Source organism: Acipenser ruthenus, unplaced genomic scaffold (genome assembly GCF_902713425.1).
Source record: "Acipenser ruthenus unplaced genomic scaffold, fAciRut3.2 maternal haplotype, whole genome shotgun sequence".
Lineage (NCBI taxonomy): Eukaryota > Metazoa > Chordata > Actinopteri > Acipenseriformes > Acipenseridae > Acipenser > Acipenser ruthenus.
Window position 1 is genome coordinate 36,321 of NW_026708285.1, and position 23,956 is coordinate 60,276.

General features: G+C 38.3%; 2 protein-coding genes and 1 long non-coding RNA gene across 4 annotated transcripts; all 3 read right to left on the reverse strand.

The window, feature by feature from the left end:
• Window positions 1–1,871: 1,871 nt before the first annotated feature.
• Window positions 1,872–4,548, reverse strand: LOC131730529 (uncharacterized). Its single transcript, XR_009324090.1, has 2 exons — window positions 3,892–4,548; window positions 1,872–3,547 (listed from the first exon to the last, which is right to left on the reverse strand). It is a non-coding gene; the product is annotated as an uncharacterized LOC131730529 (long non-coding RNA).
• A 2,071-nt stretch (window positions 4,549–6,619) lies between these two features.
• On the reverse strand, window positions 6,620–9,240 carry LOC131730530 (uncharacterized). 2 transcript variants are annotated; one of them, XM_059020608.1, is made up of 3 exons: window positions 8,641–9,240; window positions 7,796–8,296; window positions 6,620–7,255 (listed from the first exon to the last, which is right to left on the reverse strand). In XM_059020608.1, exons 2-3 carry the CDS (start codon window positions 8,273–8,275, stop codon window positions 6,992–6,994), a joined length of 744 nt encoding a protein of 247 aa, XP_058876591.1. In that variant the 5' UTR covers window positions 8,276–8,296; window positions 8,641–9,240; the 3' UTR covers window positions 6,620–6,991. The 2 variants fall into 2 exon arrangements, with proteins under 2 accessions (XP_058876591.1, XP_058876590.1); XM_059020607.1 differs by having other exon boundaries at window positions 7,796–9,240.
• Window positions 9,241–10,930: 1,690 nt separating this feature from the next.
• On the reverse strand, window positions 10,931–18,462 carry LOC131730528 (uncharacterized). The gene is made up of 4 exons (XM_059020606.1): window positions 18,406–18,462; window positions 17,006–17,053; window positions 12,545–13,045; window positions 10,931–12,004 (listed from the first exon to the last, which is right to left on the reverse strand). Exons 3-4 carry the CDS (start codon window positions 13,022–13,024, stop codon window positions 11,741–11,743), a joined length of 744 nt encoding a protein of 247 aa, XP_058876589.1. The 5' UTR covers window positions 13,025–13,045; window positions 17,006–17,053; window positions 18,406–18,462; the 3' UTR covers window positions 10,931–11,740.
• Between the last annotated feature and the right edge of the window lie 5,494 nt (window positions 18,463–23,956).

Genomic DNA, 23,956 nt, shown 5'->3' on the forward strand with positions numbered 1-23,956 from the left:
CTCTATACCAGAGTTGCACTTGGTCCCACCCACCGAGGGAATAAAACAGAAGAACATAAGAAAGTTTATAAACGAGAGGAGGCCATTTGGCCCATCTTGCTCATATAGTTGTTAGTAGCTTATTGATCCCAGAATCTCATCAAGCAGGTTCTTGAAGGATCTCATGGTGTCAGCTTCAACAACATTACTGGGGAGTTGGTTCCAGACCCTCACAATTCTCTGTGTAAAAAAGTGCCTCTTATTTTCTGTTCTGAATGCCCCTTTTATCTAATCTCCATTTGTGACCCCTGGCCCTTGTTTCTTTTTTCATGTCGAAAAAGTCCCTTGGGTCGACATTGTGAATCAGATCACCGCATAGTCTTCTTTGTCCAAGACTGAATAGATTCAATTCTTTTAGCCTGTCTGCATACGACATCCCTTTTAAACCTGGGATAATTCTGGTTGCTCTTCTTTGCACTCTTTATAGAGCAGCAATATCCTTTTTGTAACGAGGTGACCAGAACTGAACACAATATTCAAGGTGAGGTCTTACTAATGCATTGTAAAGTTTTAACATTACTTCCCTTGATTTAAATTCAACACTTCTCACAATATATCTGAGCATCTTGTTGGCCTTTTTTATAGCTTCCCCACATTGTCTAGATGAAGACATTTCTGAGTCCACATAAACTCCTAGGTCTTTTTCATAGTTCCCTTCTTCAATTTCAGTATCTCCCATATGATATTTATAATTTTTTTTTGCCTGCATGCAATACTTTACGCTTTTCTCTATTAAATGTCATTTGCCATGTGTCTGCCCAGTTCTGAATACTGTCTAGATCATTTTGAATGACCTTTGCTGCTGCAACAGTGTTTGCCACTCCTCCTATTTTTATGTTGTCTACAAATTTAACAAGTTTGCTTACTATATCAGAATCTAAATCATTAATGTAGATTAGGAATAGCAGAGGACCTAATACTGATCCCTGTGGTACACCACTGGTTACCTCGCTCCATTTTGAGGTTTCTCCGCTAATCAGTACTTTCTGTTTTCTACATGTTAATCACTCCCTAATCCATGTGCATGCATTTCCTTGAATCCCTACTGCGTTCAGTTTGAGAATTAATCTTTTATGCGGGACTTTATCAAAAGCTTTCTGGAAATCTAAATAAACCATGTCATATGCTTTGCAATTATCCATTGTCAATGTTGCATCCTCCTGTATGTCTGTCTGTGTGTGTGTGTGTGTGTGTGTGTGTGTGTGTGTGTGTGGGTGGGTGGGTGTGTGTGGGTGGGTGGGTGGGGGGGTGGGTGGGTGTGTGTGTTGGTGTGTGTGTGTGTGTGGGTGGGTGGGTGGTATATGTGGGGGTGTGTGTGTGGGTTTTCATCCTTGCAGGTAATGAAGAATACAAGACTGATTCCTGAACAAAAAATAAAACACCTCAGAACTAGGTGAGTGTAAAAGCAATGACTATATCTTTATTTTTTGGCATTTTGTACGTGCTCATCAGACCTAATCACTTCTGATGTATGTTGTTTGCCTCCTTAAAGGCCTAATTTCAACATATTCTAGAGTGAACACATTTCAACACATTCAACTCTTCTCATTATTTTCTCAGTTACATGGCCATACCCACTTGGTACATTCTGTGGCCATGTTTTTTGCACCTAAGAATGACCTTGACTGACTGCCACATGATAGTGATAGATATGTCAAAATAATTAATATATTTGAGATTAAAAATAGCAACTAAACATGAATGTGATGCTCTATTAGTAGGCTATAACTTAAAACATTTTCATTCTAGTATATGTTGTAATTAGGCCTTAAGGGCAAAAGCAAATGGACATACCAACATTGTTGCTATTTATATATAGCCTTGACATCATATGTTTGTTCTTTTTTTAATGAGAAGCCACTTAATAATATGAGTCACATATATCACAACAACATTTATACTTGTGAAGAATAAAAATGGTAAAATGAAAAATACACACAATTATATTGCTTTTTTAATCTTGTCGTGTTTAGTTGAAGCTCAAGCATTGTATTTCTATTAACAATTGTGTTTTAATCATTCACGTCTATGTTAATAAACAGTTATACCAGAAAACAAAAACTGCGTTTTGAATATTTTAACTTTCCAGAGTTTATTATTAGCTGTTTTAATCGTGAATATGAGAAAAATGCAAGCTTTTGGAGCAGTGTGTGCCTGTCTCTTTTGATCCTATACATTATCAAAAGTCAAGACATATTTTTTGTTTACCACAAAGGTAAGGCCTTAGCATCATCCAGCTGAGTTTTAAGAGAGTCAATGTCTGCCTGTGTCAATGGAAAGGTTTTAAGCTCTTTAATCTGTTGAACATGTGTGGAGACAAACTGAATCAAATTACTGAAGGCTTGGAGAAATGCATCGGCAGCTGCAAGGAACTGCTGGATGTCTTCTGCTGTTGGGATGTTGATCTGGGTTTTCCCGTCAATCTTTTTCGTGAGTGAGTTTGCAACTTTGAAGGCTTGCTCAACGGCTAAAACATCAAATTGTGAAATATCAAACATCAAATCAGCACAGAAGAGGTATTTAATACCCTACCTTTCAGTTTCTAATGATGTAGTAGGCAGGCCACGAAAGTATATACACATGGTAAATGCTGCTTATTAACAATCACTTGGTAGCCATCAAAAAGTTGCCATTATCCAGAGGTTGCTAATAAGAGAAAAGCTATAGTATTAGATAGGATTGGTTCCTGAAAAACATTGTTAATAACTCCCTAATAACTGCTTAAAATACAGTGTTACCCTGTTGCTGCTGTATGTTCTAAAATCTGAATTGGTATTAAATATTACACAAACGGAATTCTTACAACTGATACTAGGTTACTACTACATTTAATAATAAATGAAGTGGATGCCTCAATTCTCTCTCTGCTGGCAGGAACTCAATTTTGGGGTTTTAGAGAAACTCCTAGAAATTATTCATTTCCATTGTATGTATGTAAACTTTTGACGATAACTGCTGTATATATTGTTAATAGAACATAAATAAAAAGTAGCAAAACATTACGTACATCAGATACTGGTCCAATGTATTTCTGAATAATTGATTCCATTGGTACTTCAAATCCTTCCAGTTGAATCATATCATCTTTGTGGTCTGTCATCCACTTTAGGAGCTTTTCACTGAGGCCTGTTTCATTTTTAATGATTGCGGTTAATGCCTTAATCACAGCACGCTTTCTCTGTACATCCTTGGATTGTTGTTTATCGGGAAGCAATTTGTTAAGAACAACATTTACACCCCACAAGATAGCACCGATAGCTAAATTTTTCACAACAAATCCTACTATTTTTGGTATACTTGTTGTGACGTATTGAAGCAAGGTTTTTAAGGTCTCGCTAACTTTGGAAAGCTCTGCAACTTCTGCTCGTGCTTCAGCTACTTCTGCTTTTATTTCCTCTTGTGCTTCTTCTGATAGGTCTTCAATGTCATCGTCAGCTCCATCAATGGCTTCTTCAACTCCCTCAAATATGTCTTCTATCTCCGCCATTTTGGACTGGTATGTCTTGATCTATAAATAAATGTTAGAACAATTATCCTTTACTGTAGACGTGTAATCAAGGGACGAACAAAGCCAACCATCTATAAACCAGAAATGTACATTTTTATATTTTGGTTGAAATTCAAGATATTCCTATGTGTAACAAGGGTGTACTTAGGCCTACATTTTCTTACACAATGTTAAGTGTTTTGGAATTTAATTTAACTGCATGTTTAGTTTATCTCTTTGATTTGCTTTGATTAGTGGATATTTTTGTTGGTGCACTGATGGTTCCCATGTACCCGCATGGACCTCGCATGAAACTACATTTCCCATCATCCTCCTGCTCACATATGTAACTGAGATGGATTTACCAGTGCCAGAGCTAGATGGTGCCCAAGAGCAGTCTTCCAAAGAAACTCCCTTTACATCCACAGCAGCCTCTCTTTGCCTCATCTCCGTCCTCTGAAGGCAGGGTCAACTCTCACTGAAAATGCATATTACTCCACCCACTGTACCGGCATTTCAAACTATAGTGCCTCTTTTTTTACAGTAAAGTTTAAGTTTAAGCTGTTAACGTTGGTGCCTGCAGTAGTAGTTAAACTACTAATAGTAGGCTAACAAACAATGACAATAAAATGAATAAATAAGTCTGGGGAAAACCCAAACCAGCTGGCCATTATTATTATGGGAGGCTGTGTGGTCCAGTGATTAAAGAAAAGGGCTTGTAACCAGGAGGTCCCCAGTTCAAATCCCACCTGAGCCACTGACTCATTGTTTGACCCTGAGCAAGTCACTTAACCTCCTTGTGCTCCGTCTTTCGGGTGGGATGTAATTGTAAGTGACTCTGCAGTTGATGCATAGTTCACACACCCTAGTCGCTGTAAGTCGCCTTGGATAAAGGCATCTACTAAATAAACAAATAATAATAATAATAACACCGTGTAACAATTTTTTTTTTTTTTTTGGTTCCTGGGTAGTAAGTGTTATTTCCGAATTGCTTATGCCTCAAAAGTATAGAACATGGTTATTATTCCCCACAAACTTTGCTTTTGTGACCAGGACAGTGATATTTTGAAATTTACCTATTTTCCAGAACATTCCAGATAGATTCAGTGCTGAGTAAACTTGGAGTAACTTCTAGAACTTTCTAGAACTTTCCAGTAACATAAATAGTAGTATAAATACAGGGGCCTTAAGCCCACCAGTTCAGTTTAGTTCCAGCTGCCTAAGTGGATACATATCTGCATTTTTCTGAGATGGCATCAAGGTCATAGGAGACTTCAAAATGGTGGCATTCCTGATGGGTCTTGTGGCAAAGTGCCCCGCCCCTGTGTGCATTTGTGTGATCTGTGTTTGTATGTATGCGTGCGTATGTTAATGTTGGTGTATAGATTGGTACACGGGATATAAACGGGTCTGTGTTTCACGTGTATTTAAAGTGTATAATTATATTTAGGCACGAGGATGGCACATCACTTCACGTGCAGATAAAATGTGTATAATGTGTGGCACGGGGTTGCACGTAATGAATTCACGTGCTGGGATTCAAGTGAGTAATTAATTAGTAATTGAATCCCAGCACAACAGTATATATAGATGCACGTTTTAGTCACTCGTGTTTGGGTGTTCGGAAGAGGAGAACGGGTGAGAGAGAGAGGAGTAAAAGTAGAGTTAAATACGATCGTAAATATAAGTGTTTGTTCTCACCGTGTCTGTTTGTCTGTCCGTGCACCGTTTGTTTAGTGTTAGTCCGTTTTGTATGTCTGTTTATTTTGGCGCAAGTGCCGTGTCCTGTTTTTTGTACTGTTGACAACCCTTTTATTTGTTAATAAACGCTGAGTGCAGCCATTGCACTCAGCTCATCACCAGCACCGTCTGTCTGTGTTTGAATTCCTTCCTGCTTCCGGTCTGACGCCACCCACTCTGGCCGTCTTTGTGACAGTCTCCAAGGCAGTTTTACCACGTTTCCCTGCTATCTTTGTCTTTGGGACAGCAGGGACACCAAGGCGCACTACCACAGGCGGGACTGGCCACAGCGGACCGAGTTCTCTGTGGGGAGGAACAACGTCAAGTGGGAGCCACTGGTGGACCCCCGGAAGGTGCTGATGCCACCACTGCACATCAAATTGGGCCTTATGAAACAATTTCTCAGATCTCTAGATAAGGAGTCGGCAGCCTTCGAGTACCTTCAAGACTTCTTACCTAAGCTGTCTGAGGCAAAGGTCAAAGCCGGTGTCTTCGTCGGACCACAGATAAAGAAGATCCTGGAGTGCAATGAATGTTTTCTACATGTTAATCACTCCCTAATCCATGTGCATGCATTTCCTTGAATCCCTACTGCGTTCAGTTTGAGAATTAATCTTTTATGCGGGACTTTATCAAAAGCTTTCTAGAAATCTAAATAAACCATATCATATGCTTTGCAATTATCCATTGTCAATGTTGCATCCTCCTGTGTGTCTGTCTGTGTGGGTGGGTGTGTGTGTGTGGGTGGGTGTGTGTGTGTTGGGTGGGTGGGTGGGTGGGTGTGTGTGTTGGTGTGTGTGTGTGTGTGGGTGGGTGGGTGGTGTATGTGGGTGTGTGTGTGGGTTTTCATCCTTGCAGGTAATGAAGAATACAAGACTGATTCCTGAACAAAAAATAAAACACCTCGGAACTAGGTGAGTGTAAAAGCAATGACTATATCTTTATTTTTTGGCATTTTGTACGTGCTCATCAGACCCAATCACTTCTGATGTATGTTGTTTGCCTCCTTAAAGGCCTAATTTCAACATATTCTAGAGTGAACACATTTCAACACATTCAACTCTTCTCATTATTTTCTCAGTTACATGGCCATACCCACTTGGTACATTCTGTGGCCATGTTTTTTGCACCTAAGAATGACCTTGACTGACTGCCACATGATAGTGATAGATATGTCAAAATAATTAATATATTTGAGATTAAAAATAGCAACTAAACATGAATGTGATGCTCTATTAGTAGGCTGTAACTTAAAACATTTTCATTCTAGTATATGTTGTAATTAGGCCTTAAGGGCAAAAGCAAATGGACATACCAACATTGTTGCTATTTATATATAGCCTTGACACCATATGTTTGTTCTTTTTTTAATGAGAAGCCACTTAATAATATGAGTCACATATATCACAACAACATTTATACTTGTGAAGAATAAAAATGGTAAAATTAAAAATACACACAATTATATTGCTTTTTTAATCTTGTCGTGTTTAGTTGAAGCTCAAGCATTGTATTTCTATTAACAATTGTGTTTTAATCATTCACGTCTATGTTAATAAACAGTTATACCAGAAAACAAAAACTGCGTTTTGAATATTTTAACTTTCCAGAGTTTATTATTAGCTGTTTTAATCGTGAATATGAGAAAAATGCAAGCTTTTGGAGCAGTGTGTGCCTGTCTCTTTTGATCCTATACATTATCAAAAGTCAAGACATATTTTTTGTTTACCACAAAGGTAAGGCCTTAGCATCATCCAGCTGAGTTTTAAGAGAGTCAATGTCTGCCTGTGTCAATGGAAAGGTTTTAAGCTCTTTAATCTGTTGAACATGTGTGGAGACAAACTGAATCAAATTACTGAAGGCTTGGAGAAATGCATCGGCAGCTGCAAGGAACTGCTGGATGTCTTCTGCTGTTGGGATGTTGATCTGGGTTTTCCCGTCAATCTTTTTCGTGAGTGAGTTTGCAACTTTGAAGGCTTGCTCAACGGCCTAAAACATCAAATTGTGAAATATCAAACATCAAATCAGCACAGAAGAGGTATTTAATACCCTACCTTTCAGTTTCTAATGATGTAGTAGGCAGGCCACGAAAGTATATACACATGGTAAATGCTGCTTATTAACAATCACTTGGTAGCCATCAAAAAGTTGCCATTATCCAGAGGTTGCTAATAAGAGAAAAGCTATAGTATTAGATAGGATTGGTTCCTGAAAAACATTGTTAATAACTCCCTAATAACTGCTTAAAATACAGTGTTACCCTGTTGCTGCTGTATGTTCTAAAATCTGAATTGGTATTAAATATTACACAAACGGAATTCTTACAACTGATACTAGGTTACTACTACATTTAATAATAAATGAAGTGGATGCCTCAATTCTCTCTCTGCTGGCAGGAACTCAATTTTGGGGTTTTAGAGAAACTCCTAGAAATTATTCATTTCCATTGTATGTATGTAAACTTTTGACGATAACTGCTGTATATATTGTTAATAGAACATAAATAAAAAGTAGCAAAACATTACGTACATCAGATACTGGTCCAATGTATTTCTGAATAATTGATTCCATTGGTACTTCAAATCCTTCCAGTTGAATCATATCATCTTTGTGGTCTGTCATCCACTTTAGGAGCTTTTCACTGAGGCCTGTTTCATTTTTAATGATTGCGGTTAATGCCTTAATCACAGCACGCTTACTCTGTACATCCAAGGATTGTTGTTTATCGGGAAGCAATTTGTTAAGAACAACATTTACACCCCACAAGATAGCACCGATAGCTAAATTTTTCACAACAAATCCTACTATTTTTGGTATACTTGTTGTGACGTATTGAAGCAAGGTTTTTAAGGTCTCGCTAACTTTGGAAAGCTCTGCAACTTCTGCTCGTGCTTCAGCTACTTCTGCTTTTATTTCCTCTTGTGCTTCTTCTGATAGGTCTTCAATGTCATCGTCAGCTCCATCAATGGCTTCTTCAACTCCCTCAAATATGTCTTCTATCTCCGCCATTTTGGACTGGTATGTCTTGATCTATAAATAAATGTTAGAACAATTATCCTTTACTGTAGACGTGTAATCAAGGGACGAACAAAGCCAACCATCTATAAACCAGAAATGTACATTTTTATATTTTGGTTGAAATTCAAGATATTCCTATGTGTAACAAGGGTGTACTTAGGCCTACATTTTCTTACACAATGTTAAGTGTTTTGGAATTTAATTTAACTGCATGTTTAGTTTATCTCTTTGATTTGCTTTGATTAGTGGATATTTTTGTTGGTGCACTGATGGTTCCCATGTACCCGCATGGACCTCGCATGAAACTACATTTCCCATCATCCTCCTGCTCACATATGTAACTGAGATGGATTTACCAGTGCCAGAGCTAGATGGTGCCCAAGAGCAGTCTTCCAAAGAAACTCCCTTTACATCCACAGCAGCCTCTCTTTGCCTCATCTCCGTCCTCTGAAGGCAGGGTCAACTCTCACTGAAAATGCATATTACTCCACCCACTGTACCGGCATTTCAAACTATAGTGCCTCTTTTTTTACAGTAAAGTTTAAGTTTAAGCTGTTAACGTTGGTGCCTGCAGTAGTAGTTAAACTACTAATAGTAGGCTAACAAACAATGACAATAAAATGAATAAATAAGTCTGGGGAAAACCCAAACCAGCTGGCCATTATTATTATGGGAGGCTGTGTGGTCCAGTGATTAAAGAAAAGGGCTTGTAACCAGGAGGTCCCCAGTTCAAATCCCACCTGAGCCACTGACTCATTGTTTGACCCTGAGCAAGTCACTTAACCTCCTTGTGCTCCGTCTTTCGGGTGGGATGTAATTGTAAGTGACTCTGCAGTTGATGCATAGTTCACACACCCTAGTCGCTGTAAGTCGCCTTGGATAAAGGCATCTACTAAATAAACAAATAATAATAATAATAACACCGTGTAACAATTTTTTTTTTTTTTTTGGTTCCTGGGTAGTAAGTGTTATTTCCGAATTGCTTATGCCTCAAAAGTATAGAACATGGTTATTATTCCCCACAAACTTTGCTTTTGTGACCAGGACAGTGATATTTTGAAATTTACCTATTTTCCAGAACATTCCAGATAGATTCAGTGCTGAGTAAACTTGGAGTAACTTCTAGAACTTTCTAGAACTTTCCAGTAACATAAATAGTAGTATAAATACAGGGGCCTTAAGCCCACCAGTTCAGTTTAGTTCCAGCTGCCTAAGTGGATACATATCTGCATTTTTCTGAGATGGCATCAAGGTCATAGGAGACTTCAAAATGGTGGCATTCCTGATGGGTCTTGTGGCAAAGTGCCCCCGCCCCTGTGTGCATTTGTGTGATCTGTGTTTGTATGTATGCGTGCGTATGTTAATGTTGGTGTATAGATTGGTACACGGGATATAAACGGGTCTGTGTTTCACGTGTATTTAAAGTGTATAATTATATTTAGGCACGAGGATGGCACATCACTTCACGTGCAGATAAAATGTGTATAATGTGTGGCACGGGGTTGCACGTAATGAATTCACGTGCTGGGATTCAAGTGAGTAATTAATTAGTAATTGAATCCCAGCACAACAGTATATATAGATGCACGTTTTAGTCACTCGTGTTTGGGTGTTCGGAAGAGGAGAACGGGTGAGAGAGAGAGGAGTAAAAGTAGAGTTAAATACGATCGTAAATATAAGTGTTTGTTCTCACCGTGTCTGTTTGTCTGTCCGTGCACCGTTTGTTTAGTGTTAGTCCGTTTTGTATGTCTGTTTATTTTGGCGCAAGTGCCGTGTCCTGTTTTTTGTACTGTTGACAACCCTTTTATTTGTTAATAAACGCTGAGTGCAGCCATTGCACTCAGCTCATCACCAGCACCGTCTGTCTGTGTTTGAATTCCTTCCTGCTTCCGGTCTGACGCCACCCCACTCTGGCCGTCTTTGTGACAGTCTCCAAGGCAGTTTTACCACGTTTCCCTGCTATCTTTGTCTTTGGGACAGCAGGGACACCAAGGCGCACTACCACAGCGGGACTGGCCACAGCGGACCGAGTTCTCTGTGGGGAGGAACAACGTCAAGTGGGAGCCACTGGTGGACCCCCGGAAGGTGCTGATGCCACCACTGCACATCAAATTGGGCCTTATGAAACAATTTCTCAGATCTCTAGATAAGGAGTCGGCAGCCTTCGAGTACCTTCAAGACTTCTTACCTAAGCTGTCTGAGGCAAAGGTCAAAGCCGGTGTCTTCGTCGGACCACAGATAAAGAAGATCCTGGAGTGCAATGAATGTTTTCTACATGTTAATCACTCCCTAATCCATGTGCATGCATTTCCTTGAATCCCTACTGCGTTCAGTTTGAGAATTAATCTTTTATGCGGGACTTTATCAAAAGCTTTCTAGAAATCTAAATAAACCATATCATATGCTTTGCAATTATCCATTGTCAATGTTGCATCCTCCTGTGTGTCTGTCTGTGTGGGTGGGTGTGTGTGTGTGGGTGGGTGTGTGTGTGTGGGTGGGTGGGTGGGTGGGTGTGTGTGTTGGTGTGTGTGTGTGTGTGGGTGGGTGGGTGGTGTATGTGGGTGTGTGTGTGGGTTTTCATCCTTGCAGGTAATGAAGAATACAAGACTGATTCCTGAACAAAAAATAAAACACCTCGGAACTAGGTGAGTGTAAAAGCAATGACTATATCTTTATTTTTTGGCATTTTGTACGTGCTCATCAGACCCAATCACTTCTGATGTATGTTGTTTGCCTCCTTAAAGGCCTAATTTCAACATATTCTAGAGTGAACACATTTCAACACATTCAACTCTTCTCATTATTTTCTCAGTTACATGGCCATACCCACTTGGTACATTCTGTGGCCATGTTTTTTGCACCTAAGAATGACCTTGACTGACTGCCACATGATAGTGATAGATATGTCAAAATAATTAATATATTTGAGATTAAAAATAGCAACTAAACATGAATGTGATGCTCTATTAGTAGGCTATAACTTAAAACATTTTCATTCTAGTATATGTTGTAATTAGGCCTTAAGGGCAAAAGCAAATGGACATACCAACATTGTTGCTATTTATATATAGCCTTGACACCATATGTTTGTTCTTTTTTTAATGAGAAGCCACTTAATAATATGAGTCACATATATCACAACAACATTTATACTTGTGAAGAATAAAAATGGTAAAATTAAAAATACACACAATTATATTGCTTTTTTAATCTTGTCGTGTTTAGTTGAAGCTCAAGCATTGTATTTCTATTAACAATTGTGTTTTAATCATTCACGTCTATGTTAATAAACAGTTATACCAGAAAACAAAAACTGCGTTTTGAATATTTTAACTTTCCAGAGTTTATTATTAGCTGTTTTAATCGTGAATATGAGAAAAATGCAAGCTTTTGGAGCAGTGTGTGCCTGTCTCTTTTGATCCTATACATTATCAAAAGTCAAAACATATTTTTTGTTTACCACAAAGGTAAGGCCTTAGCATCATCCAGCTGAGTTTTAAGAGAGTCAATGTCTGCCTGTGTCAATGGAAAGGTTTTAAGCTCTTTAATCTGTTGAACATGTGTGGAGACAAACTGAATCAAATTACTGAAGGCTTGGAGAAATGCATCGGCAGCTGCAAGGAACTGCTGGATGTCTTCTGCTGTTGGGATGTTGATCTGGGTTTTCCCGTCAATCTTTTTCGTGAGCGAGGTTGCAACTTTGAAGGCTTGCTCAACGGCCTAAAACATCAAATTGTGAAATATCAAACATCAAATCAGCACAGAAGAGGTATTTAATACCCTACCTTTCAGTTTCTAATGATGTAGTAGGCAGGCCACGAAAGTATATACACATGGTAAATGCTGCTTATTAACAATCACTTGGTAGCCATCAAAAAGTTGCCATTATCCAGAGGTTGCTAATAAGAGAAAAGCTATAGTATTAGATAGGATTGGTTCCTGAAAAACATTGTTAATAACTCCCTAATAACTGCTTAAAATACAGTGTTACCCTGTTGCTGCTGTATGTTCTAAAATCTGAATTGGTATTAAATATTACACAAACGGAATTCTTACAACTGATACTAGGTTACTACTACATTTAATAATAAATGAAGTGGATGCCTCAATTCTCTCTCTGCTGGCAGGAACTCAATTTTGGGGTTTTAGAGAAACTCCTAGAAATTATTCATTTCCATTGTATGTATGTAAACTTTTGACGATAACTGCTGTATATATTGTTAATAGAACATAAATAAAAAGTAGCAAAACATTACGTACATCAGATACTGGTCCAATGTATTTCTGAATAATTGATTCCATTGGTACTTCAAATCCTTCCAGTTGAATCATATCATCTTTGTGGTCTGTCATCCACTTTAGGAGCTTTTCACTGAGGCCTGTTTCATTTTTAATGATTGCGGTTAATGCCTTAATCACAGCACGCTTACTCTGTACATCCAAGGATTGTTGTTTATCGGGAAGCAATTTGTTAAGAACAACATTTACACCCCACAAGATAGCACCGATAGCTAAATTTTTCACAACAAATCCTACTATTTTTGGTATACTTGTTGTGACGTATTGAAGCAAGGTTTTTAAGGTCTCGCTAACTTTGGAAAGCTCTGCAACTTCTGCTCGTGCTTCAGCTACTTCTGCTTTTATTTCCTCTTGTGCTTCTTCTGATAGGTCTTCAATGTCATCGTCAGCTCCATCAATGGCTTCTTCAACTCCCTCAAATATGTCTTCTATCTCCGCCATTTTGGACTGGTATGTCTTGATCTATAAATAAATGTTAGAACAATTATCCTTTACTGTAGACGTGTAATCAAGGGACGAACAAAGCCAACCATCTATAAACCAGAAATGTACATTTTTATATTTTGGTTGAAATTCAAGATATTCCTATGTGTAACAAGGGTGTACTTAGGCCTACATTTTCTTACACAATGTTAAGTGTTTTGGAATTTAATTTAACTGCATGTTTAGTTTATCTCTTTGATTTGCTTTGATTAGTGGATATTTTTGTTGGTGCACTGATGGTTCCCATGTACCCGCATGGACCTCGCATGAAACTACATTTCCCATCATCCTCCTGCTCACATATGTAACTGAGATGGATTTACCAGTGCCAGAGCTAGATGGTGCCCAAGAGCAGTCTTCCAAAGAAACTCCCTTTACATCCACAGCAGCCTCTCTTTGCCTCATCTCCGTCCTCTGAAGGCAGGGTCAACTCTCACTGAAAATGCATATTACTCCACCCACTGTACCGGCATTTCAAACTATAGTGCCTCTTTTTTTACAGTAAAGTTTAAGTTTAAGCTGTTAACGTTGGTGCCTGCAGTAGTAGTTAAACTACTAATAGTAGGCTAACAAACAATGACAATAAAATGAATAAATAAGTCTGGGGAAAACCCAAACCAGCTGGCCATTATTATTATGGGAGGCTGTGTGGTCCAGTGATTAAAGAAAAGGGCTTGTAACCAGGAGGTCCCCAGTTCAAATCCCACCTGAGCCACTGACTCATTGTTTGACCCTGAGCAAGTCACTTAACCTCCTTGTGCTCCGTCTTTCGGGTGGGATGTAATTGTAAGTGACTCTGCAGTTGATGCATAGTTCACACACCCTAGTCGCTGTAAGTCGCCTTGGATAAAGGCATCTACTAAATAAACAAATAATAATAATAATAACACCGTGTAACAATTTTTTTTTTTTTTTTTGGTTCCTGGGTAGTAAGTGTTATTTCCGAATTGCTTATGCCTCAAAAGTATAGAACATGGTTATTATTCCCCACAAACTTTGCTTTTGTGACCAGGACAGTGATATTTTGAAATTTACCTATTTTCCAGAACATTCCAGATAGATTCAGTGCTGAGTAAACTTGGAGTAACTTCTAGAACTTTCTAGAACTTTCCAGTAACATAAATAGTAGTATAAATACAGGGGCCTTAAGCCCACCAGTTCAGTTTAGTTCCAGCTGCCTAAGTGGATACATATCTGCATTTTTCTGAGATGGCATCAAGGTCATAGGAGACTTCAAAATGGTGGCATTCCTGATGGGTCTTGTGGCAAAGTGCCCCGCCCCTGTGTGCATTTGTGTGATCTGTGTTTGTATGTATGCGTGCGTATGTTAATGTTGGTGTATAGATTGGTACACGGGATATAAACGGGTCTGTGTTTCACGTGTATTTAAAGTGTATAATTATATTTAGGCACGAGGATGGCACATCACTTCACGTGCAGATAAAATGTGTATAATGTGTGGCACGGGGTTGCACGTAATGAATTCACGTGCTGGGATTCAAGTGAGTAATTAATTAGTAATTGAATCCCAGCACAACAGTATATATAGATGCACGTTTTAGTCACTCGTGTTTGGGTGTTCGGAAGAGGAGAACGGGTGAGAGAGAGAGGAGTAAAAGTAGAGTTAAATACGATCGTAAATATAAGTGTTTGTTCTCACCGTGTCTGTTTGTCTGTCCGTGCACCGTTTGTTTAGTGTTAGTCCGTTTTGTATGTCTGTTTATTTTGGCGCAAGTGCCGTGTCCTGTTTTTTGTACTGTTGACAACCCTTTTATTTGTTAATAAACGCTGAGTGCAGCCATTGCACTCAGCTCATCACCAGCACCGTCTGTCTGTGTTTGAATTCCTTCCTGCTTCCGGTCTGACGCCACCCACTCTGGCCGTCTTTGTGACAGTCTCCAAGGCAGTTTTACCACGTTTCCCTGCTATCTTTGTCTTTGGGACAGCAGGGACACCAAGGCGCACTACCACAGGCGGGACTGGCCACAGCGGACCGAGTTCTCTGTGGGGAGGAACAACATCAAGTGGGAGCCACTGGTGGACCCCCGGAAGGTGCTGATGCCACCACTGCACATCAAATTGGGCCTTATGAAACAATTTGTCAGAGCTCTAGATAAGGAGTCGGCAGCCTTCGAGTACCTTCAAGACTTCATACCTAAGCTGTCTGAGGCAAAGGTCAAAGCCGGTGTCTTCGTCGGACCACAGATAAAGAAGATCCTGGAGTGCAATGAATTCCCCAAGAAGCTCACTAGTAAGGAGAAAGCGGCTTGGAACAGCTTTGTCGCAGTGGTTCGGGGCTTCCTGGGCAATCACAAGGCCGAAAACTATGTGGAGCTGGTTGAGACTCTGGTGAAGAACTACGGCACAATGGGCTGTAGGATGTCCCTCAAAGTCCATATCCTTGATGCTCATCTTGATAAATTCAAGGAGAACATGGGAGCGTACTCGGAGGAGCAAGGCGAACACTTCCAACAGGATATATTGGACTTTGAAAGCCACTACCAAAGACAGTATAACGAGAACATGATGGGAGACTACATTTGGGGTCTGATTCGTGAACGTGATTTACAGTATAATTGTAAATCTCGAAAAACTACTCACTTCTAAATCTTTTGTAGTCATTTTTGTTTACTTTAGTATAAATACATGTTAATTTGGATTCATATGTTGTTTTTTTCTGACTTTATGTGAACGAAAAGACACAAATTTGCCCGTTTTCTCATTGGTAATAGGTAAATTTCAAAATATCACTGTCCTGGTCACAAAAGCAAAGTTTGTGGGGAATAATAGCCATTTTCTATACTTTTGAGGCATAAGCAATATGGTGATATCTTGTAACAATTGTAAGTCGCCCTGGATAAGGGCGTCTGCTAAGAAATAAATAATAATAATAATAATAATAATAATAATAAATAATAATAACGTACACAGGGTGGGGGTCAGGGCTGTAGCTGACGTGATTACCTCCAATACCCTGCTATCAAAACAGTTGCAGGGTGTTTTTGTGCAGCGATATTGGTGCTGAAGTTGAAGTTTGTGAAATACCAGGTTCAACCCCAGCAATTATCATTATTATTGTAGGCTGTTCAGTGACTTTTGTGTGTGTTTGTCTTGTTCAGTTTCATTGCATGTATTGTACGGCCAGGGTGTGTTACTCTTGGGGTTGGGGTTTGTAAATAGTTGGGTTGGGGGAGTGAGAGAGTGAGGGGAGACCAGGCGGCAGAGTGTGTGGAAGTGCTTGGGATTCGCTGCATGAGAGAGAAACTACAGAACTGAACCTACATGTAGTTGGGTTATTTGTTGTTATTATTATTATTATTATTATTATTATTATTATTATTATCATTATTATTATTATTATTATTATTATTATTATTATTATTATTATTATTATTATCATCAATAGGACTTTAATAATAATCTCAAAGAACTCCTAACTGAGCTCTTGGTATATTTTTTGTCTTCAACAAACCTCCCGTTACTTCATAATTTCTGGTTGAATCATCATTCCCCACTAAAATGAATAAATGATGAATTCAAGTAAATAACAGTCCATGCATAATACTGCTATTGCTATTACGGTAAATATATGACAATGTTCTTTTATATTGATAGAAATCACATCTGTGGGAGATGTTTGTATTCTGCTGATGTTTGACGTAACATTTTAGGCTATTTACCTCATTTTCAGTGGGTCATTTTGATTGTTATTGCTAATGTGGTATTGTGACAAGGTACTTATTATAAGAACAGAGCAAACTCGCACAATCTAAAATCTGACCGACTTTCCGGCAAACAGATTCATTTAGTTAACATTCTCTACTGTATCTTTCCAATAATACAGCAGCTCCTGTTTAAATACTGTTTAAATCAAATCCATTTCACAAAGAATTCTCAATAAAAGCTATCTGTTTATTTAATGGTTATAAAAAAAAACACCTGTAGGTCTTCTTCGTTGAACTGGCTTTCCCTTACAAAAACTGCAGCCTATAAAGATAAAGTAAAAAAAAAAAAAGGTTTGACGACGTGTGCTACTTCTGTGTAATACGGTAGCTATTTTAAAATGACGTGGAAAGGAGGGGTACCAGACACCAGGAGCTGCGAAGCATGACTAAAGGAGGAGCCTGGCACTGAGTGAGTTAAAGAGAGCCCATGATGTGGCCATACCTCGCATGGAGTGCGCAGGCACCCTACCACTGAGACGAGGCACAGGCACACTGAGGTAGGAACATGCATGCACTGGAGCAAACGCACAAGAGCACAGTCACCAAACACTGGATGTGCAGCGCAAGGTAAAGTACACACCAAGGCTTAGGTGGGTTGCTCCAGCACTGAGTTTTGAGAGGAAGTGAGCTGATGCAAGGGCACTGAGGCACCAAGCATGGTAGCATGGAGCACCAACGCACATCCTTCATTTTGTTGCTATTATCATTAAATTAATTTAGATGGGATCCAAGGGCCAGGTTAACTATCACTGGGAACTTAAAAAGCGTGGGCATAACAACATGTCTTTGCATTTATTTACTTTTCTATGTGTGTTTTGTTACTGGCTTTGTGCTGGGGTGTAACGTGAGAGTATGCCAGTTACACAGGAACTACATTTCCCATCATCCTCCTGCACACTTATGTATTGGTGGAGATGATGAAAAATGTAGTTCTGAACATCTTCTAAAAATGACATGTGAAGCCATCTTGGAAAGAGCACAGTGGACTGTAGTTTAAAAGTGGTCAGGATGGTGTATACTTCTCACAATCTACAATTCGAAAGGTGATATAGACTAGAAGGAGACAGATATGATTGTCATGGCTGTAAAAACTCACGGTTCTTATTTGATCATTGTAGTTTATGTTGAAAACATTAATGTTATTGATTTCATTTTTTTCTTTCAAATCCCCTATTTATACAGGTGACGTTTTATCACTTTAAGATGCCACAAATCTGCTAAAAAGAAACACTCCAAGTAGGGAGTCTCTTCCTGAGACTGCAGCTTGACATCATTACATGACTGTGACGATGTAGGTTAGTTATATATGATTTTAAAATGCCAAATCAAATATGCAGTTGAATTCTTTTATTTGAAAATAACTACAAAAACTAAAACCAGAAGTTGACCTGGGAACTTTTGTATGCCTGGGAACTATTGTATCTTACAACAGAGTGAAAAACAAAAGGAACTCCATCACTGTTAATCCCCACAGCAAAGCACAACGAGACTCACGAACATTCCATAACTGATTGATAAATTAACAGTGTTTACAATGGGTTGAATTAAATAAAGAAAGGTGCTGCGGGAGGGGAATCCTATACATATAAAAAGATGACATGTAAAATAACTTACCTGGGAGGGAGAGAGGGGATCCTTTGTTCTGGGGTGGTATGTTGGCTGCAACCAAACCTGTAAAAGAAAGAAAAATAAAAAGACGGTTGGAAACTTTTCTTTGAGTTTGAAAGCGGTGCCTGCTTGTGTCTATTGTGCGGAATAGGAGCACATATTCCTTACGGTGAATAGGACCAGAAAACAGCGAGTTGAGAAAGATTAAGCTCATGGTTTATTTTGGGGTTAAAACAATGGTAAAGTTTTGCTAATTTTTTATTTCAAAATAAAATACTTACCGGATCTAGAGACAATGGGGTAGATATTGCGCCTGTTTTAAGAGTCGTAAACCTGTCGCAAGCTAGTCAGAAGTGTCAGGTGACGTTGTTACCTTTTCTTTCTTAATTACCAGTTAAAACAGCTTTTAGAGACCTGATAAATACACAGACCTCAAGGGCCAGAGCACAACAGACACAAACTAACATTTAATTTCTATTAAATGCTCTGGGTTAACCCCTAAACAATATTATTACCAACACACACAAATAACCAATAATCACTTCAGTGTTTGAAAAGAAAAAGATTTGCAGTTTATTTCACAACATACTGCAGGAGCTTAAGAGTGTGTGTCCTACCGGAAAGCAGGCCAGGCTGAAAGAGAGGGAAAAGTTGTTGATGTGGGTTCGGTCGACTGTCCTATATATTTATCTACATATATAGGTAAATATTTTACAATGGTCGCCCTATATATTTATCTACATATATAGGTAAATGTTTTACAATGGTCGTCCTATATATTTATCTACATATATAGGCTAATGTTTTACAATGGTCGTCCTATATATTTATCTACATATATAGGCGAATGTTTTTGACCTTCTGAGGGAGTGATGATCAGTCACTGTTTTATGTCTTTATTCTCTTGTTTGATCCTATGCAGCTAAACCCACTACTGCAATTCTAATGTACTACAGCACTCAGTTCTAAGTGCATTAAGTCTGCATAGCGCTAATGGGAGCCCAATCTATCCTATTATAAGGAAGCCCAGATACTCACCTGATTTGGTATTGGCACAGGGTTTGGTCGATCAGTTAGTTTAGAACAAGAGTTTTTGTTCAATATGCTCAATAAATAAATATAACAGAATAATATGCGTGCATATAACCTAGTTCAGACATGATAGCCCAGGAAAAAAAGCTGAAGAAAAGTTTGAAGCAGTTAGCCTGCAGTGACGCACATTATAACAAGCTTGCATTAATCTTCAGATAAACGAATCAACAAGTATTACACATTGTAAAGCTCTGATATTTTTATTTTTATCCTGGACATCAAAAGGACTCAGAATTACCAAATCAGTGAGTGAAGTCACATTTAATGCCATTGTCAAATATAGGTTTCATTGCTATCTAAATGATATTGGACTATTAAAAAAAGGTAATTTTAAAAAATGTTGAATGCCTTGCTAAATATGTCATCACACACCACTGAATAGTAGCCTATATTAAAAAAAAAAAATTGTTTACAGGTTTCTCTAACAAAACTGGAACTACTTACAGAAATATATTAGCCTGCTTTTCCACAAATATACATTGACATACGGTAAATCATGCCATAGGCATATTACTTGAGGGAGCTGTTTGTATAAAAAGTGATACAGCTGTCATAGCAATGAATTCAGAAACACGTCATCATAACTGTACAGTCTACTGTACAGGTACTGAAAGTGAGTTAATACAGAAAGTGGTTTCTATACCAAAAGAAACTGTAGCCTGCTTGTGAACAGGACATTAATACCATGTTTTTGTATCACTCAGAGTTTATTTGCTGCCTCCTTGTTCATTGCTTTTTCGAATATCGCATTCTATATTTCCCCTTCACTACTCGTCCCAGGTTGAGGCTGGCTATATAGGTCAGTCTATCCAAAAGACAACGGTCATTTATTCTGAAAAATGTTGCATATCTCACGGAATGCTTATCTCGCTAAAGTGTCGCAACAGAAATTCAAATGAATATATTGCTGGTCTCTTCATTTACATATCTTCTCTGAGTACAGAGGATTTTTTTGCCAACAGTAGCAACAAAAACGCTAATTGCGGTAGTTTGCCCTGCGACTGGCCTTTCTTAGTACATAGGCCCCAATGAGTTGGTGTTGGCTGAAGCTGTCGGGACAGCCATTCTAGAGAATGCGTGCGCAGATAACGCAACCTATTATAGTCGTGAACGCGACTTTGGACATAGTTTAACCCGTAGGAGGGGCTATGGGTTCAAAACCTATATATAGCTGAAAATAGCTCATTGGGAGAGAGAAGTTGGCCGCAAACAGTCATAAAATTTAGGAGTCGCAGTGTACCAATAAATCTCGAGTATAATTAAAGGTCACACTTTATTTTAAGGAGCACCTATTAACTATTAACACACAAGCAGTAAATATATTAATACACATTTGTTATGTCTGTTAATAGTTAGTTAACAGTTAGTAGATAATTTGTTACTTGATTTATAGTAACATTTCTAAAAGTTTATAAATTCATAAATTGAAGTAAATGTTTAGTAGCACCTATTAACTATTAATGAACAAGAAGTAAACAGATTAATAAAACATGATTTCATATTATTTTAATAGTTAGTTAATGTGTAGCAGACCATGTGTCAATTCATTTATTGTAAATTTTCTCACAGTTAATTAATTAATTACTAAATTAACGTAAATGTATGGGCTAAATATTGTGACAGCACCTATTAACTATTAATGAACAACATTATATATATATATATATATATATATATATATATATATATATATATATATATATATATAAAATGCTTACTTGTTCATTAATAGTTAATTAAATGTAGTAATTAATTCATTAACTGTGAGAAAAGTTACAATAAATGAATTGACACATGGTCTGCTACATATTAACTACTAGAACACGTTCATGAACATTTTAAGTTGTAAGTTCTAGATATAAATGGTAGATCTTACCCAAATTCACTTGTGCAGACAAGGGGTGTTCTGGTACCAGACCAAGAGAAAGCTGTAAGTTTCTTGAAAAGAGCTATTCTTTATATACACAATATATACACACACACCCCCCCACACACAACCACACACCCACACAGGCAAAATGAAACTTTGCTTCAGGGCAAGGTAGGTGAGTATTCTACCATAAATGACCATTAAATCATAAAGTTAAAAGCAACAACGGCCTTAAATCATCTTTGTCCTGCCCTGCTAAATTTTATTGATAATAAAACAAAAACTATTATCAGTGCCAAAAAAAGCACCTGTTTTGTGCACCAATGCAGGGGGTGTGGTTACATTTGAAACCTGGTGTGGATTCTTTTTTCTCAACTATTAAAATAAACTTTAACCGACTGTGACAGGCTGGCTGTAGGCATGACATCAGGCCAGAAAGAAACACAAAGGCCCTGTCCACACTACATAACCGATCTCGAGAACCGTACTCGAAACCGCTCTAATTAATCCAGCTCAAAGCCTCCACACTGAAGTACCGTTTCATGTTTAGTCAGGCTTAATGCGTCCACACACCATTAGAATAGTTCAGTTACAATTCCCAGCAGCGTAACAAACCGTGGAAATTAATACGATAGTATCCCACCATGCACTGTATTTTATTTTAAAATAATGTGTTATGCCCCATATTAACAGAGGTCCATATTGCATAAATGAAATATAACAAGTATTGTGGAAAAAGTAAATCCGAACACACACACACAAGTAGGGCTTGACGTTTTCAGGTTTTATTTTTAATCAGATGAAGTCCCTTTAAACAAATTCAGCTGATTTTGTTTTATAATAAAACTCAGACAAAGCTGTTAGTTACAAAACAATCTTTGTTTTTTTTTTTGTGTGGCAAGTGAAACTGAAGCGCTGTGGTGCTCAGTGTTTTATTGTAAAATAAAAGGTTTAAATAGAAAACATGACACGGCACCTGAGGCCCAAGTAAATAGACAAACAAAACGGGCTAACACTTAAATGAACAGTGGACAAACAGACAAACAAACACGGTGAGTCAAAACAAATAACAATTATTATTTTAGTTTATTTTAGTTTACTTTACTTTCTCTCCTCTCCACACCCGTTCTCCACTCACTGAACACACAACCCCAAGTGAGTGAAACGTGCATCTATATATACTGTTGTGCCGGGATTCAATTACTAATTAATTATTCTTATTTCTTATTTCTTAGCAGAAATAAGAATAATTAATTAGTAATTGAATCCCGGCACAACAGTATATATAGATGCACGTTTCACTCACTTGGGGTTGTGTGTTCAGTGAGTCACTTGAATCCCAGCACATGAACTAAATCTGTGCAACCCTGTGCTCACATATTATTAAATACTTTAAATGCACATGAAGTGAAGTGCAATCCCTGTGCCTAAATAAAATTATACATTTTAAACACTCGTGCTCATTACCCACATTATATCCCGTGTACCAACTACAATACACCAACATTAACACACTACATACAACATAAAACACAAAAATGCACACAGGGGCGGGGCACATTGCCACATCGACCCATTGTAGCAAAGTTTAACCTGTAGGGTAGGTGCCTTCAAATTTTGTCAGAGGCTTCTTTCTTCTCCTCATGAATAACAAAAAGTCTACAAGTTTGCAGTTTACTGTTAGCGGGTTGGTCAAAGTTTTGTTATAATCCAGACCTGAACATCTCACAGTTGAAAATAGGCTATAATGATTAGCTTACAAAAACAAACTAATGTTTTTGTACATTGTACACATTACATCTAAAATGACTCCAAACTAATAACAAAAGCTATTGCAGTGCGACGTCTGATTAAATAGGGTAGTGATTATTGAATCATTCCTTCAAATAAGAGGAGGCATGCTATACTGCGTTGTGCATACCGGTTAATAGACAGGCTTACACACACATTGGATACACTGGTGCTGCTGTACTCTGAAAAGCTACACAACATGTTAATCAATCAATCATTTTTTATTTGATATAGCGCCCTTCGCAATGAATTGCCACCGAGTGCTTTCACATTATTGGTCAGTGCATTAGAACACAGTACATCAGAATAACTATAGGGGCAGAGGAGAGAAAAACAAAATAAATCTCTGGGGTTCCAAGGCCTGGTGGGTTGCCTCCTTCCAGGCAGTAATTCAGGTGTAAGGCAGTAAGTCACTCTCATGTGTATTTTGAACAGTCCATTGCGTTGACTTCACCTAGCCTAACATCTTCTCCACACTTCCTCTGCGCATATGCACCTACAACAGTCAGAGTTTTCCTCTTAGATTCCAGAAGTCTCACCGAGGCAACCCTCTCGTCCACCTGCACAAACTCCAACTGTATATTCCCACATCTGCCCAGGGCTGCTCACAGGGGGCCTCTCTGGAGAAGGATAGAGTCCACCTTTGGTCGAGAAGTTTGGTTCCAGAGCCGATGCTGTGCATGGAGGTGAGACTGACTATATCTAGCCAGTACCTTTCCACCTCCTCCACCAACTCTGGCACCTCGGACTGTAGTAAGCAAGCAAAAGTTAAGCAAACAAATTGTGTTACAAAAACTGTATTTA